The sequence below is a fragment of the Stegodyphus dumicola genome, chromosome 4 (assembly GCF_044657685.1).
Source record: "Stegodyphus dumicola isolate Sdum_Otavi_A_Nest chromosome 4, ASM4465768v1".
NCBI lineage: Eukaryota > Metazoa > Arthropoda > Arachnida > Araneae > Eresidae > Stegodyphus > Stegodyphus dumicola.
The window spans coordinates 245,416,798-245,434,899 of record NC_140771.1 but is presented as its reverse complement, the minus strand read 5'-3'; the positions used below and the strand labels follow the sequence as shown (position 1 = coordinate 245,434,899).

General features: G+C 36.5%; 1 protein-coding gene across 11 annotated transcripts in view; it reads left to right on the top strand.

The window, feature by feature from the left end:
* The window catches only part of LOC118201985 (uncharacterized), a 156,826-nt gene that overhangs the window by 105,056 nt on the left and 33,668 nt on the right, over positions 1-18,102 (top strand). For all 11 annotated transcript variants that reach the window (XR_015040901.1, XR_015040902.1, XR_015040900.1 and 8 more), the window contains one exon: positions 14,832-15,082. Coding sequence is in view for 4 of the 11 variants with exons in the window: in XM_085816170.1 (XP_085672296.1) it covers positions 14,832-15,082 (251 nt within the window). In the remaining 7 variants the exon portion in view is untranslated. The remainder of the gene's footprint in view (positions 1-14,831; positions 15,083-18,102) is intronic.

Sequence of the window (18,102 nt, the reverse complement as noted above, 5' to 3'; positions counted from 1 at the left end):
GCAGATTTAGCTACTAATTCCAGTTTTAAATCCTTAGCTAAACTGTCATCAACAAAAATATTTTTGCTGCTGCTCGAACTCCACTTTCTTTTTAATGCAAATAATTCTACAGAAGAAGCTGGGGGTAAGATTTTTAATACTTCTAATATGTTTTGCACTTTTTCTTTTAATACAAAGATAAAATACAAGTAATATAATTATGTCAAATAGAATACATGAAAACATAATACTGCTTGTGTCAAATACAAGGGGTGATCAAATGAAAAGGTACGGAACAACACGGTGGGTACAAATGTAGACTTTATATGTATAAAAATATACACCATAGGCCTGAGCACAACGATCCCACTGATGAACAAGCCGCAGGATTCCTTGTTCCCAGAATTCCTGTAGCCGTGACGAGACCCAGTCCTTCACAGCGTCCTTGAGTATGTTGTCTGAGTTGAAGTGCTTCCCTTTCAGGTGTTTTTTCAGTGGACCAAACACATGGAAATCACAGGGCGACATATCTGGGCTGTAGGGCGGATGGCCCAATGTCTCCCACTTGAACTTAGCCAGTTCCATGTGTGTGACTCTGGAGACATGTGGATGCACGTTATCATGGAGCAGAACCACACCCTCCATGAGCATCCCCGGTCTTTTGTTCTTGATGGACCTGCGTAGGCATCGGAGTGTCTCACAGTACACATCAAAGTTAATGGTTTTTCTGTGCTCGAGGAAATCCACAAGTAGCGGACCTTGAACGTCGAAAAAGACGGTAAGCAACACCTTGCCTGCTGACGGCACGGCTTTGAACATTTTAGGGAGAGGTGACGACACATGCTTCTGCATGCTGTTCCGCTTTGGCTCGTAGTGATGGCACCAGGTCTCATCACCTGTGACGATCCGCTCCATGAAATCGGGGTCTTCCTGATACCGAAACAGATGTTGCAATGCTAGCCCAATATGCAGTTCCTTTTGCTGTTCGGTGAGCTGCTTCGGAACCCAAGCGGCACATACCTTCCAATATCGCAACCTGTCGTGAACGTTTGTCCACATGGTTCCATAGCTGACATCCACCTTCACCGCCAACATTCGTAATGTGACACGACAATCACTTCTCACTAGGTCGTGCACCTTGCCAATGAGATCTCTTGTGATGACAGTGTTTGCCTGGCCTGGTCTCGGGTCATCACCCACACTCTCACGGCCTGCACAAAAACGGACACTCTATTTTCTGACAGACTTGTCAGAGACACATTTCTCCCCGTAAACTGTCACCATATGGCGATGAATAGCTGCCGGTTTCTCCTTCCGTTGTCAGAAATCGGATAACACCTTGCTGCTCCTCAGTCGTTGAATTCTGCAACGCGATCGCCATCCTGTCCTCATACGGACTGCCGCATCATTTGGACGCCACTTTTGATAAGAGCCTGTACTCTCTCTTGCGCATGCTCCGATCTCAGTCAGAGACTCTAATCGCATCCCGAGATGTCTCACTATGTTCTCCCATGGCGGAATATGCAAATATTTAACTGTTACGTTTTTACGTCGTTTCGTACCTTTTCATTTGATCACCCCTTGTAGAATACATGAAAGTTAGAAACTTAAGCACCATTACAACCCTTAAGGTAGTGGTGTTTTAAATTAAATTGGATATTAGAATGTAAAAAGATCCCTCACTCAGCTAGGAAATCCTGGAAAGTCTTGAAATATCAGAGAATTAAAAAATTGTCTGGGGAAATCAACAAGCTTGCTTCAAAAATCAGGGAAAATATAGAACTTTTCCTAATAATTGTAAAAATTTAAATATACTGATCAGTCTTTCAAATAACAGAAAGTTCATGCTTTAAATCATAACATATAATAAATTTTTCCATTAAAAGGAAATAAATAGTATTATCATTATTTTTCTTGCAAAATCATAGATCACATCGGAAACCATTTTATCAATTTACAGCTTTCCCTTTCACTTCCTAGTATAGTTCAAAGTCTTTAAAAATATATTTATTTTGTTGCCACTCACTAAGAAATGTAACTATCTTCCTCAAAAATAAGTAATGCAGTTTAAAATCGCTAGATGTCTTAGTCAACAAGCTAAAGAACTTAGTTCAGACATAATAGGATAATTTCGAGATTGTTTACGGAATATCTAACCTCTTCTTTCTCTGGACTTGACTTCCTATGACTTCTGGCTGTAAAGATTTAAAGTTTTTGCCAGTGCTCAAAATAAAACATTTTTATCTTCCATGCCAGTGTGTTGCTATTCAGTAAAGTGTGAGATATTTGCCATCCAGATTTAATTAAAAAGTCATCTATTTAAGAGCACTTAGTTGCCATTTGGCAAAGCTTAAATGTCAACTCCCTTTATTTTAATTTTCAAAAAATTTGGTCATTTTTATCTTCCATGCCAGTGTGTTGCTATTCAGCAAAGTGTGAGATATTTGCCATCCAGATTTAATTAAAAAGTCATCTATTTAAGAGCACTTAGTTGCCATTTGGCAAAGCTTAAATGTCAACTCCCTTTATTTTAATTTTTAAAATAGTTTGGTAATGCATAAAGCATTTTAAAAATATTTAATTTTCAAATTTAATCTGTGTGTTGCTGATTAATGAATAAATTAATTCAAAAGGCCAGCCGTCATTTCAAAAATAGAAAAAGAAATTTTGCTATAAATGTAGTATATATGATGACAGGTACAAAAGAAACATTGTGTTTTGTATCAACAAATACTTCAATAAAAATAAAAGCAAAATAAAATTTGATATAAGTATCTAGCTGTAAAAAAGTTTTCCACCAAAAGACGTTCTTAGTAAAGTTGGAGTGTTCGACGATTTTTACTTTTTCTCAGATACTCTTTGTGGATAATACCACAGCAATCCCACCCATACAAGCATAATCTTTTTGCTAGTCAAATTGCGCTTTTCAACTCTGCCAATGTGTTCACCGGGTGCAGACCGACCCTCTTTGTCATTGCGTGGATATTCGAGCAGATTAGTGCACTCCCGAACATATCCCACCTTATTTGCTTGAGTCAGTTCATGCGGCACCCAGCAATTGAACTTGTACGTGAAGTTTATGCAGTGTATAGTGTACCTAACAAACAAGGCATTAATGTCTAACTTCTTAGAAAGCTCTTGAGTGGTTGCATACTGATCTTATTGTCTTCTTCTGCAAGTTCTTACAGGTGGGCCTCATGAACAAAGGCTCGTAGCGGTCCTTATAAGTGCTTATAAGTCCTTATATTTGAAAGGAAAATATAAAGGCCCTTATAGGTGCTTACTTTTTCTTTAAAGCCCTTATTTTTTTGTTTTTAGTGCTTATTTTTTGCTTTTAGTGCTTTTTTTTTTTTTTTTTTTTTATGAACACGCAGTTTTCCCCTGTACCAAAGCCGAAAATAAATAAACAACTTTTCTTCCTAATATGGAATGTCAGATGGTGAGTCATACTCCCGGAAATAGTTTTTCCCCCTTTCTCTGCATTAACATAACCTTTGGTGTGCACGAAGAGTACAGACAGGTGCCCGTCTTTCTGTTGGTCAAAGAATTGCGAAAGCTGTAGAAAATTTGGGTAGATTCGGCGTTCTTTTCCTCCCACTCAAATACTACACACGTTTGAATTTCTATCAAGATCTTAATAATTTGCATTCTCGTTCCGCTTGGTCACTTCATATTCGTGTTTATTATGATCATTATGCTTATGAGTATATGTATGTCATATTATAAGCACAAGGAAAAGACGGAGCAGTGTAGATGCGTGATTAGATCAATATTGAAGAATTTTGATTGCGTAGTATTTAAAGAACTTGGCAGTCGAGGCAGTTTTAATTCCATTTTTATTTCCAATTGATATTTGTGGCCACAATCACTTGGCACTCTAGTCGTGCCTCTCCACAGAAGATTTACATTTTTGATATTGTTGAGATAGAAAGCAAGCCAGCGAAATTACATCTTAGCAGAGCAGAGGGCAAAAGCTGAAGTGCGTAGTTATGCAAGATGGAGGCACGCGAAGAGAAAAGTTTTGGTTTACAAGGACAGTTTCAGTTCCCAATGATTACGTCATCAGAGCTGCGCCGATCATAGAGTGATCTAGAAATGATGCAATGCAAAGAAGTTATTACGATTTTAGAATAGAGAGGAAGAATTAATGTTTATAGTTATATTATAATTCTGATTCATACATTTTTATCTTACATATTTCCCCCCTTCAAAAAGAAAAAGGCGCAGCGACAGAGAAGCCTTTTTAAAGAGAAAGAGTTAAAGCACTAGCAAACGTTAAAAAAAAAATAAATCATAAAATTTTTGTCCTGTAAAGTATAATTTATAAATATCAATTTTTTTTAAATAAATTTTTTATTTTTAGAGTCCTATTGAATTTTTCAGCATTTCGGTCCAAAAGTCTTTTTGTTTGAGAGTTCAGATAATCATAATTCTTCAGGGAAGGTTCTTGTTATTGCAGAATCTCACAAAATAAAATTTTACATAATCATTGCTTATAATAAAATGTAATGCACATAAATATTTATGATACTTATTTCCATACTGATAAATTATAATTTAACATCATAAATAATAGGATTAAGATTTTCAGAATTTATGGTTTCACCGTTATCATCTTTCATTTACAATTCCTGATTTTACCAAACTGGAAGCCTCGCAATACTTCTAAACAAACATATCCATCAATAGGGCTGTCCTCTTGAGCTACCCAGTGTGTTCTATGCACTGGTGGCCCAGGGTGCCTAGGCAGTTACTTGAAAAGGCCTCCGTTCCTTGCATAAGGTAACTGGCCTTTGAGAACTGCACTAATACATTCCATAATAAAAAAATATAATAATAATAATAATATAAAAAATTTACATGCATTCTTAAAATGAGAGCCTCCAACATTATCTTGCATGAAGAGGGTAAAAGGAACAACTGTACAGAGGTAATTACAGGCCTCTGTTGAATAAACCAGTACACCCTCAGCATACTATACTTAACACACAATAACCCATAAATTTTAACATGCATTTACCATAATTTCATATTACTTATCTGTACTAATTTCACTTATTTTTAACATCTTTATTTTTAGAATAATTATAAAATTCGTATTCAAAATTCTCAACAAAATTGCAAAAACATAAAAACTTATCTTAATATCCTTCCCTATGAATAATTTAAATAGCTTCACACACATTTTATGAAAAATTAGAAAAATTAATGAACAAGAATTTCAGATTTTCTCAAAACAAATTGCAGAAATTTTAACCAATGTTGAAATGAAAACTATAGAATTCGCAGCACATTAAATAATTTAGTTCCTGAGCTAGGTTCACACGAATATAATAATTTTTGAGCTGTTGAAAAAGCAGAAGTGCAAGTAATTTTCTGTCGCACATACTTGCAAACACTAACTCAGATCGATCTTGAACCTGCTGTAATGCGTAATTCCTAAAACGGTAATTCACTGATGATTTCCTTTTCACTAGGCATTCGAACTTCTCAATTTATCGAGAGATCACTTTCAATCTGTAAACACTATGCGTGATTATTATTATTATTTTTTTTATTTTTTTTTTGAAGCACTTGCACCACAGCAGAAGAATGATCTGTTATTTTTTAAACACTGAAAAAACAAACTTGATGATTCACTTCTTTCACATTATCCTGGATTTATCACAAAACGATGATTTGAAGAGCTGAACTAAATTTTCCATTGAGGTTTCAGGCTGCAGGAAACTATCCTACCGGCTTAATTGTCATAATGAAAGCACAGGAAAAAAGACGGAGCAGTGTAGATGCGTGATTAGATCAATATTGAAGAATTTTGATTGCGTAGTATTTAAAGAACTTGGCAGTCGAGGCAGTTTTAATTCCATTTTTATTTCCAATTGATATTTGTGGCCACAATCACTTGGCACTCTAGTCGTGCCTCTCCAGAGAAGATTTACATTTTTGATATTGTTGAGATAGGAAGCAAGCCAGCGAAATTACATCTTAGCAGAGCAGAGGGCAAAAGCTGAAGTGCGTAGTTATGCAAGATGGAGGCACGCGAAGAGAAAAGTTTTGGTTTACAAGGACAATTTCAGTTCCCAATGATTACGTCATCAGAGCTGCGCCGATCATAGAGTGATCTAGAAATGACGCAATGCAAAGAAGTTATTACGATTTTAGAATAGAGAGGAAGAATTAATGTTTATAGTTATATTATAATTCTGATTCATACATTTTTATCTTACATGTATGAATGTTTATAATAACATAGTTGCAGTAACTGCTGAAGTATAGTAAACTTCCAAAAATGGTTGTGTTTTAACACAGATTAGCTTTCTAAGGAATAATATTCGGAATGGCTTAAATAAAGGGAAAGTAATCGAATAGTCAAAATAATTTAATTTTTTTGGCCAATACATTACGAAGATTGGGAGGTTCTCCCCTTTCTCCGCAAAATCTCGAATATTAAAACTGTTACAGTTCGCTGCAAAACAAGCAACGGACCTTTTTTTTTTTTTTTTTTGTCGTCACTTTCCAATCTGGATTGAATAGGACTAAAAGTTTTGCGGTCTACCAATCCAAGCGAAGAATGATTCTATTCCGGAAATTTAACTCAGTCTGTTGAAAATTAGAATGAAAAATATCCAGATTGGTAAGTCTCTTTCTTTTCTTTTATTTAGTTCTTTATTCTCCCAATACCGGCAGCTGTTGAATCCAATTGCGTAATATCATGTAGGGAAGAATTACCGTGCATGTATTGCGCAATAACGTTTGCGATATTATGCAGAGATAATTAATTTTGATGTTCGGTCCGAGATTTGTTTATGAACACTTAAAAGAGTTTTACTGTGCTTGCAAAGCAGAATATTTTTCTGTTCCGTTGGTTTGTTTTTATATGATGCACGTATCGAAATGTCAAAAGCATTTCTTTAGCAGAAAAATCTAAAGAACGGCTACAGTCTATCCTCCCCTCCGCTCGTCTTTTTCAAGTTACGCTCGACTGTCCGAATATTCGCCAATTTTCAAGTATGCGGGTAGTTAAGCTTTTACTGTTGAAAGGATGACTGCATGAAGCAAATTTCTGTCTTCTGATTTCAGAAATGTTCCTCTTTTTTACTTAAATTACTTTGCTTGCATTATCTGTTAAAGAAAACTGATATACGATGAAAATTTAGAAAATGTTCAGAATTTAGATTTAAATTAGTTAAATATCAGTATGAGTGGAAAAATAAATTGTATTTATTATTAAGTTCCAAGCCAATAGAATAAATATGCCTTATTATTATTTATTTTCTCTATTTTGAACTGAAATTTCATCATTAAATCTTGTAATATTGTAGGGTTTATATTTATTTTAACTAACATTTATTTTAAGTTTAAACTATCTTTCCTGTCAAGCCTTTAGCCCCTGGAACTGCCAATGCCAGAATATGTAAATTTGAGTAGAACGCGCAAGCATTCAAATTATCAGCGGAAGTAGTATGATTTAAATAGAAGGAAACAAGTTCGGTGAGAGAGAGAGTTATTCTTACTTCGCGAGCGCGGAGGTAGAAATCGAGAATTAAAGAACCCCGTGTTGCGGCCTATGTGCTTGGCGGGAAGTAGTTGCAATTGTTCCAGTGAGCTTCAAGTCTGCTGAATTAGCTGCGGTATTTGTAAAACGCGGTGAGTTAGTTATTTTAGAGAGCCTCGTAGTTAGAATCTTGTCTTTATTTTCTTTTCAGGTTATTATTTTATTTTGACCGCCTAGTTGGCAAAGTTTGTAAGCGTCAAGAGGACGCAATTGTAAATTAGTACGTTGAATAAAAAGTGACTTAGACCCTTTATAAGACTCTGTGGTTTATACAAGCTTTCACAGTCACCTCTTGGTTGCATGCTAGTTAGAGGCACGCAACGTTATATTGGCGCCCGAACACTTATCGAACTGAAATGGCCGAAAATTGGATGGAAGCCGCTGGACAACACCAAGAAAGGACAACGCAGTTAGAAGGATTTGGATACCTGGTCCAGAATTTGAGAGCATCAATCAAGCCAAACGTCTATTTCGACGGAAAAAATTCGGTGGCGGTATTTCTCGAAGGTATAGAAAACCACTTTCAGCTCTACCCTGTGCCTGAAAGACAAAAAGTTGCCATCGCCACATCAGCACTAAGAGGACAGGCCGCGCTATGGTGGAAAAATATAGGTGAATTTGGAAGCCCGACGTATACATTTGAAAATTTCAAAAAATCGTTAGTAAAGGCCTTCCCCATAGTGAAAGATCGCGCACGGCTGGAAGCCGAGCTATATAGTTTCTATCAACGGGATACAGCACAATTGACGGACTTTATTTTACGAAAAATCAAACTAACAGATATGTTGTATGGGAAAAAACCCGATGCGGAGATTATTGAAATAATATTACCAAGATTGTTACCCGCTGTTCAAGACTACTTTGAAATTAGAAACCCAACCACATTGCAGGAACTTTTCGAATTGGCGGTGAAGTTTCAAAATCGCAGAATCGCGGAAAGAGCGAGAGGGGAAACATATTCTCAAAGTACCAGAAGGAAGGAGGAAACAAGAAATGGAAATCGCTCATATGGGGGAAAGAACTATCAAGCTAACGCATCGAAACTTGAAGGGCAAGGCCCAAAAAGAAAATTTGAAAATAAGCATCCGCGTACCCAGAAGACACAGATTGAAAGAAAAGCTTTAAACGACTAGAGGGGCCTGTGAAAGGGAGGGTCCAGACCCCGGAAGTTTTAGAAAAACCCTCAAATAGACATCTAAATACAGTCATCGTAAAAAACTCACAGCTACCAATTATACAAGTCCTGGTTGGCGATGTACCAGTAGAAGCCCTCATCGATACAGGGGCAGAAGGAAATTTCATGAGTGAAAAGTTCTTCAAAAAGAATTTTTTTAGGATACGACTCTTTAAAACCAGAAATACGGAAATTATAGCGGCACAAGGAAAAACATGTCACTGCATCGGGAAAGTAGCATTAAACGTACAGGTAAAAGAGGAAAATCTCAAAGTATTAATTTTTGTGGTGAAACACCTCCAACACTCTCTTATTTTAGGTATGGACTTTTTAAGGGCCGCGAGGGCCAAATTAAATTTTCAAGATAGTTCCGTGGTGCTGGAGATGGACCAGAGGGTGGTGGAACCGGTGGAGACACCTGAATTGGACCTTAGCCATTTGAATGACCAGGAAAGTAAAGCAATACAGCAAGTGGTGAGTAATTTTTCTTCTCATTTGTTTATTCTCATTTGTTTTCAGAAAAACCGGGAAACTGTCAGATCGTGACTCACAAGATTCAATTAAATGCCGAAAAACCTTGTAGGACTAAACCTTACCGCTATGACAAACAAAAAGACGTAATCATCGAAGAACATATTCAGGAGATGTTAAAGAATAAAATAATAACGCCCATAAATAGTGAATACGCGAGTCCAGTCGTACTATGTAGGAAAAAGAACGAGTTTCCTCCTTCGGATAGAAGGGCTTGGAGGTTTGCTATCGATTATAGAAAACTAAATAGCATAACTAAATTCCCAGTTTACCCTTTGCCGGTTATAGACGAGATCATTAGACAGATCAAATCGACGAGATATATGTCTACTTTGGACTTAACGTCTGGCTACTATCAAATAGCTATGAGACCCGAAGATATACATAAAACCGCGTTTATAACAAAATCGGGCACTTATGCATTTTTACGCATGCCTTTTGGGTTGTGTGGGGCCCCATCAACATTCCAGAGAGCTATGGACATTGTTCTAAAGCCTGTCCTAGGAAAATCAACTTTAATTTATCTAGATGATATAATTATAACGAGTAGTACGTTGGAACAACACATTAGTGATCTCGAACAAGTTTTTAAATTATTAAAAGAGGCCGGTCTTACAATTAACGCCTCAAAATGCAAGTTCGCAACTAAAGAACTTAAATATCTCGGTTATAAAATTTCGCAAAAGGGTATAGAAACGCAAGATTCAAAAATAAAAGCTATTAAGAATTTCCCACCGCCCAACACCGCCAAGAAACTTTCGTCTTTCCTTGGACTATGTTCTTACTATCGATCTTTCATAAAAGATTTCGCTAATATTGTTGAACCACTCTTAGTAATCAAAAGAAAAAAGAGTAAATTTACGTGGACAGCGGAAGCTAACACGGCTTTTGAAAGATTAAAAGAAGCGCTTATTAATGCCCCTGTTTTAAAATTCCCTGAGGGGGACGAAAACCTGGAAATTGCGGCAGATGCATCAGACTATGCGGTGGGTGCGGTTCTTATGCAAAATAACCATCCGCTGGCATTTTTTAGTAAAACATTGAATCAAACACAAAGGAATTATACAGCTACAGAAAGAGAAACATTAGCCGTATTAATGGCTGTACACAAATTTCGAGTTTATTTCGGCAAATCGCCAGTAACAGTCTTTTCGGATCATGCGGCGGTTGGTAGACTTTACTCGGGAAAAAACCTAACGCCCAGGTTAATAAGATGGGCTTTAAAACTCCAAGAATATAATATCACAATAAAATATAAACCGGGTAAGGAAAACAATGTAGCTGACGCACTTTCTCGTATAAAACTGGACGATGAAGGTAATGAACTTAAATGCGCTGTGTTGACTTCAAAAATTTTAGATTCTAGAGATACGGTTATTACTGAACTGAAAGCTGATCCTGAATTTGGAAATATCTATGCTTATTTAAAAGACCCCGAAAGCTTTGAGCATACAGATAACGATGCGATAAGAAATAGAGCAAAAAACTATGAAATAATAGATAATTTATTATTCTATACGAAAACAACGAACGAAAATCTTGAGTGTAAGCCAGTCATCCCAGCCTCGCTTCGATTAAGCATTTTGAAGGAGTTGCACGAAAAAAAAACAGCAGGCCACCTCGGGGTCAGAAAGACTTTAAAAAGGGTACGCGAGGCGGTATATTTCCCGCAATTATACAAAATAGTAACGGCGTATGTCAGGTCCTGCAATCAATGTCAGTTAATAAATGATATTAATTACAGCCCGGCCGGGTACTTAAATAGCATTCGCGCTACATTTCCGAATGAAATTTTAGGCATAGATCTCCTTGGTCCCTTCCCCCAGAGCGAGTTAAATAAAAATCGTTTTCTTTTAGTAATAGTAGATCATTTTTCAAAATGGATAGAAATTGTTCCACTTAAACGTGCGTCAGCCAAAACAGTCGCAGATGCATTCTTACACAGATACATTTTAAAATACGGTGCACCGATAAAAGTCATTAGCGATAACGGAAAACAATTCATTAGTCAAATATTTGAAAACATATGCAATAGACTTGATATACGCCATATCAAAATGGTTCCGTATAGACCACAGGCTAACATAGCAGAAAGAGTTAATAAAAACATTGTAAAAATAATTCGCAGTTACGTTAGCACACATCACAAGTGCTGGGATGGCTACATAAATGAATTAGCTTATGCTTTAAGAACGGCACATCATGATACTACGGGAAAAACTCCAGCAGAATTATTTTTAGGCAGAAAGTTAATTACGCCTTTAGATAAATTATTCTTTGTGCAACAAAGAGAGCAGGAATTTAGACAAAAGGACGTGCAAAAACTAATTGATCAGGCGCTTAAAACCTCGGATACGGCAAGAAATAGGCAGAAAATTTATTATGATAAAAAACGCCGTGAAGCAGATTTTAAAGTTGGGGATAAAGTATTGAAACGGAAATTTTCTTTATCAAGTGCCCCAGATAATTTTATGGCAAAGCTAGCTCCAAAGTTTGAAGGCCCCTATGTAATTCAGGAAATCAAAGGAGTAGTCTTATATCTTAAAAACGAGAGAGGGGAAATCTGTAAAGCAAGTCCCGACCAGGTGAAGAAATACTATAATCCAAATGATTTTGAAATCCTTAAAAGTTTCTTGCAGGAGTCAAGTCTAAACGAAATAGAAGGGCCAGAGACTGCAACAACTATTCCACCACCCAAGAAACGGAGAACTGAAGAGAGACCTAGCACTTCTACAACCCGGACGTCGGTATCAAAAAGAAAAAAGGATTTTCAAACTCCGGCGTTTAAGAAAAACAAAAATACAGATGAACCGGGTAAAGAAACCGTGGTAAAGACGAAAACACCACCTACAAAAGATGGCAGGAGAAATTACACATCAAGGAGAACGCGCACACGGCCACAGAGTCAGGTGCCAGCAAAGGCCGCCGTTCCGGAAACTGAAACGCCAACAGGAAGCACAAAAATACGACGAACAGAAGAAATTCAAGAAGGACTCCAGACCGGAGGACGTCAAGACCAGCCGTCCCAGGCAGAAACGCAAAAACCAACAACCAGACGATTACTCCGTCAAGAGGCCAGCATGTAGAGGACGCAAAAGAAAGAACAACGGGGACGCCAATCGGAGATCAATAAGGAGAAGATTGACATCCATGACACCTCTGACTTGGGATCAATTTTGTCAAAAACGGATGACGGAGTTTCAAGCATCGAAAACTCAAAGATAAGTTAAAACCTTCTATAAATATTTTTCTCTTTTGTTCCGAAATGTTATGCATAAGTACGAAGTTCTATGTTTTGACGAAAGTCAATATGTCTCGGTTGAGACTTAGTTTTGTTTTACTTTATTTAGCTAAGGCAAAAGTATTATTTTCTTTAAGTGTAAAAGCTAAAAACAAGCATTTTCTGTTGGTCGAAAGACTAATTTTGTTATGTTAAAGCCAAAATTTGGCCGGAGATAAAAATAACTTCGTATTCTTGTACTAATAAGGATTTTAGTTCCAGTGCCGCCAGCTTGGCGAAGAATGAGTAAAGTAAAAATTTATTTTCTCTTATTCATTTTATGGTAAATTGTAAAAAGCATATGTATTAAACTTTTGTAAATGTATGTAAATACTTGCATGTTATGTAAAAGTAGAATTTAGTCTAGAAGCATAAAATTCTAGATGCTAAAAGTGAATGCTTAAAAGCAATGAAGTCAAAATTTAAGTATTAAACTGTAAAGTCATGCTTTAGAGCGAAAGCCTGCATGTTTAAAGATGAATGAGGGGGAAGCTAGAATGAATGTGTTTTGTAGGGTTCTCCACCTACATTTGAATTTTTAAGACTGTTAAAGTAGCTCATTGAGTTGTAGAATGTCGAGTAAGGTGTGTCTATTTGGTTGTTGAATTCTAACAAATCATGGTGGTTAGGGGAAGTGTTGTAAGACTAAAACACGAATATTCCCGTTTGACACCACACACGGTGGAGAGCCAGGGTAAAGTTAAATTAATGCTTGAAAAATTGAATGAATGTGAAGTAAGCAATAACTAAGAAAAACGAATCGTTAAAAACAAAAATTTATTGTGTCAAGAAAGTGTAAATTATAATGTATGTAGAAAGATACTGATACTTATTCCTTCCAGATGCTGGAAGGAAAGACCAAGATTGATTGATGAAGTCCAGGAAAAGTTGCTGTAAGAAGAAAGCTTTGTAACGACGAACAGAATTTTAATTGTTACATAAGATTTTTTTTGTGTAAACGAGGCTTTCGCCAGTTAGTTCAGAATTAGATAAACTTACAACAGGTCGTTTGTAGGACCTGCTTCCAAGTTTTCCAAATTCTGGCAGCGGCAAATGTAGGGTTTATATTTATTTTAACTAACATTTATTTTAAGTTTAAACTATCTTTCCTGTCAAGCCTTACTTTCCCCTGGAACTGCCAATGCCAGAATATGTAAATTTGAGTAGAACGCGCAAGCATTCAAATTATCAGCGGAAGTAGTATGATTTAAATAGAAGGAAACAAGTTCGGTGAGAGAGAGAGTTATTCTTACTTCGCGAGCGCGGAGGTAGAAATCGAGAATTAAAGAACCCCGCGTTGCGGCCTATGTGCTTGGCGGGAAGTAGTTGCAATTGTTCCAGTGAGCTTCAAGTCTGCTGAATTAGCTGCGGTATTTGTAAAACGCGGTGAGTTAGTTATTTTAGAGAGCCTCGTAGTTAGAATCTTGTCTTTATTTTCTTTTCAGGTTATTATTTTATTTTGACTGCCTAGTTGGCAAAGTTTGTAAGCGTCAAGAGGACGTAATTGTAAATTAGTACGTTGAATAAAAAGGGACTTAGACCCTTTATAAGACTCTGTGGTTTATACAAGCTTTCACAGTCACCTCTTGGTTGCGTGCTAGTTAGAGGCGCGCAACGTTATAATATAGTTTAGTTCTTCATAGTTTTTTTTTTCCTCTCATTGTAAACTAGTTCTGTAAATTGAACTATTATTTAAAATTAAAAACAAAAAAAAGTAATTATTTTCCATGGTTGAGGTAATGCTTATTCTCTCTTAATAAGTACTTAATTTCTCATATTTTAAATTACAAGTCTAATTTTTAAGGTTATGCAGTTGTGTATGATGTAATTAGGCAGGTGCTTATTTTTTTTCTTAAAATGTGCTTGAAAAGTGCTTGTAGGTGCTTATTTTTTTAACTAAAATGTGGCTATGAACTCTGTAAATACAAGTCTTAGATCTGCGTCCTTCCTGAAATGTTTGAAAGAAAGTTGCACAGGTATCGTAATATTCCCCTGAAATTGAAATATGTCAACGGTTTTGGCATTTTGGTTCCATGATATTTTATAGAGAAGTTAATATCCATTGAAACAATAACTGAAAGAAAATATATGTTGAATATGGTGCATTTTTATACAAGTCTCTATTTTTATACAATTCATGTGTATATTATTGAATGTAATTGTTATGTTGATCTGTAATTTTTCTTATTGTTTTCAACTTTAAAAAAAATTATTTTTGTAATAGAAACCTATTTTAATGTTTGAAAACTTGTTGTCTTATAAAAACAATGATTGCAAATGATTGTGAAAAAACAATGTATATTTTTATGTAGCTCCTACTGAACAGAAGTCAGAAGATAAGGATCTCACAAAAATTAAAGTTTCAGACAGCACAATGCAGAAAAGAGAAAATTCTGTGATATCTCAGAAAACTTCTAGTCCATTAGAAGCCGAAAATAATCATGTAGTTTTGGAATTTGAAACGAATGAGCATAATTCAAATGAAGAAAGTGAGGAAGGTGACTTCATATTTGAAAAAAGAGTGCCATTTGAAGCATTTGATGAAAGCTCTGATCAGTTTAAGGTAATGTGTATGTCCTTAGATGGTGTTTAGTACTCTCACTTCCAAAAGTTAAGCACGAAGATGTAAAATGCAAAAAAATCAACAAATACTGATTTGATTGACACAAAATTCGGCAGGAAAGTAGCATATGTATTTGTGCATAAAACAAAATTAGTAATTATATACAGAAATGAAAACAATATTAAATTTTTGTAAGTTATCAGATAATGACATACTGGAGACTTAAAGTGTAAAGTGTATATAAACAGCATGTATAAAGCATGTATGTATAAAGTGAAAATAAACAGCATAAAAGGAAAAAAAAGAGGACATTAATATGGTATGTGATCCCCCCTCATCTGTATACAAGGTTTATACCTTGTGACCATGCTTTCAATTAGGTGGTCCAACCACTGCAGAATTATCGCCAGTCCTCTTGTAGAGCAGTTTCCAGCTCAATAAGAGTGGCTGAAAGTGGGAAACGTGAAGATGCAGCACGACTGAGAGCATCCCAAAGATTTTCAATGGTATTAAGGTCGAGCGAATATGCTGGCCACGCCATACGCGCAATCCCTTCACTCTCCAGGTAGTCATTGACGATGTCAGCTCTATGGGGACGTGTGGTATCGTCCATTAAGACAAAAGTAGGGTCAACTGCTGCAGTGTACAATCTTACAATGGGTTCTAGGACTTCATCTTGATACCGGACAGCCGTCAAAAAACCCCGTTTAGGGATGTGCAGGTATGGTGCGGTATCCTATTGAAATCCCTGCCAAAACCGTAATGCTTCCGCCTCGGAATGTGTAATGTTCGGTGATGTTTTCGAACTGATTGCATGTTCGTTGTTCATGCCATATCTATATACGCTTGTCATCTGGCTCCAGAGCAAATCTTGACTCATCAGTAAACATGACATTGCCCCAGTCAGACACATTCCAATTGATAGGTTCCCGGCACTACTGTAATCGTGCCCCTCTTGTTTGGACAAATAGAGGAATACAAACTCGAGGTACCCGGGCGTACAGTCCACTTATATGTAATCTTCGGCGTACAGTAGCTGCAGATATCGCCTTACCAATGGACACTGTAATCATAGATGTCACACGTGTGGAGGTCGCTCAGCGATTCCACTTGGCTACAATAGCAATATGTCGATCTTCCGCAGGGGGTTGTAACCCCTGGGCGAGCGGCTACGGCCGTTCGGACAACTGTCTGTGTGGTTTGGAATTGTTTAAGCGTGAAGTTACAGAACCATAAGCGTGAAGTTACAGAATGATGAACGCCGAAGAAAAGAGCAACATCTGTGATCAACTGTCCTGTTTCAATGCGCCCCACAGCACGCCAGCGCTCAGAATCCCGATGCAAACAAGCAACAGCACGTCACTGCCTCTTTGTCATTGCTTACTCGGCACTGCAATGCATACATATTTGATGGAGTATTCACCAACGATGAAAGGTGTGTCCATTACGACAGACCTAAGTGTTCCATACATTGGTTGTCACCATGGGACCCAGTGCGTCACACTGCAAGACCTTCTGTCCACTCACATTCATGTTCTATATCTGCTGGACTATTTGCCAAGTGGTGCAATATGAGCTCTTGCCAATACACATCACGGCAGACTTGTACTTGCAGCAGCTGAAACGTGTGTATCAGGGACTGATGCATAAAGGGTCAGGCATTGGTCAGTCCTCCTCCATGGCATTGTGAGGCCGCATGTGGTTGAAGAGGCCAGGGATGCCATCCAGCGACTGGGCTGGGAGACACTACCCCATCCACCATGCTTCTCAGACTCCACACAAACAGACTACCACCTTTTCCATTCCCTGAACAACCATCTTCGTGTGAAATCCTTCAACAACCGGCCAGACCTCGAAAAGGCCCTCGCGGACTTCTGTGTGTCCAAGCAAGACTCCTGAGTTTTATTACCTTTCTCTTTCTGACTGTCCAAAACGACAAGAACGTTTTTGGTTTTATGTATTTGAAAAAACGTTTAGATTCTACGACTCAAATTATGGCAAAGTGGGAAGTTTTGTAAAAATGGCACGAGTAGTTTTTAAAAAGTAAGCTCTCAAAATTTTAGCTGCTCCATTTTAATTGAATTTGGTTTATATTTATTAATATCTCTTTTCTAAAATATAACTTATTTGATTATTCCTTTCATATTTCGAAATTTAGGTTCATTCCAAATAAAATTCATCCATTTTTTATAATTTATTTTTAAAAATTTTTATTTTTAAATAGTTTTAATAATTTTTTCGAAAAAAAATTGAATTAAAACATATATTTTACCATTGTCTTAAAGTAGATGTATTTCTAAGCATACCTGCAAAAGAATTGGAGTTCTTTATTCAAAATTTCCTATTATATATGCAAATTTACATATTGGCAGATTTTGAAATTTGGCTTATTTGTTAGAAGTGATAATAACGCCAAATGTGGTTTACACATTTTGTTAAGATTATTTGAAAGTATGAAAGATGACCATTTTCCTGCTCATGTACAGTGAAAAAAAGAAAAAAAAATAGGCTGCTATAATTTAAGAAATTCATTAAGTGCATTAGCATTGGTGAATTATTCTTGGCGCAAACTGAAAAAAATTGCGGCAAGATAAATTTTTTAATTCCTCCATAGATTTCTCATAAAAAATTACAAAGTTTAATATCTAAGCATAATTTGAGTGATAGAATCGAAAATATGGAAAAATATTGGTATATTATTTCAGTAAAAGTCCAATTTCTGTGTCAAAACACCTATGTTAGAAGAATGCTATATACAAATGTAATATATATCTTAATTACAATTTCTGTAATAGAGTTTAAAAAAATAGTTAGAGAAGGTAGGCACATGAGAAAAGATAGTATGTCCAAGAACATCCCCAAGATTTTCGATGCAGTTATTATTGTGTTAATATGGTGACCATTCCTTGTGTGTTCATTCTGAAGGTACTCAGGTTTGTTCTGTGTGGATTACAGTCAAAAGGATAAGGACCTCATCCTGTAACCTTTGAATCATTGCTATGCTTCTCGTAAAGATGATG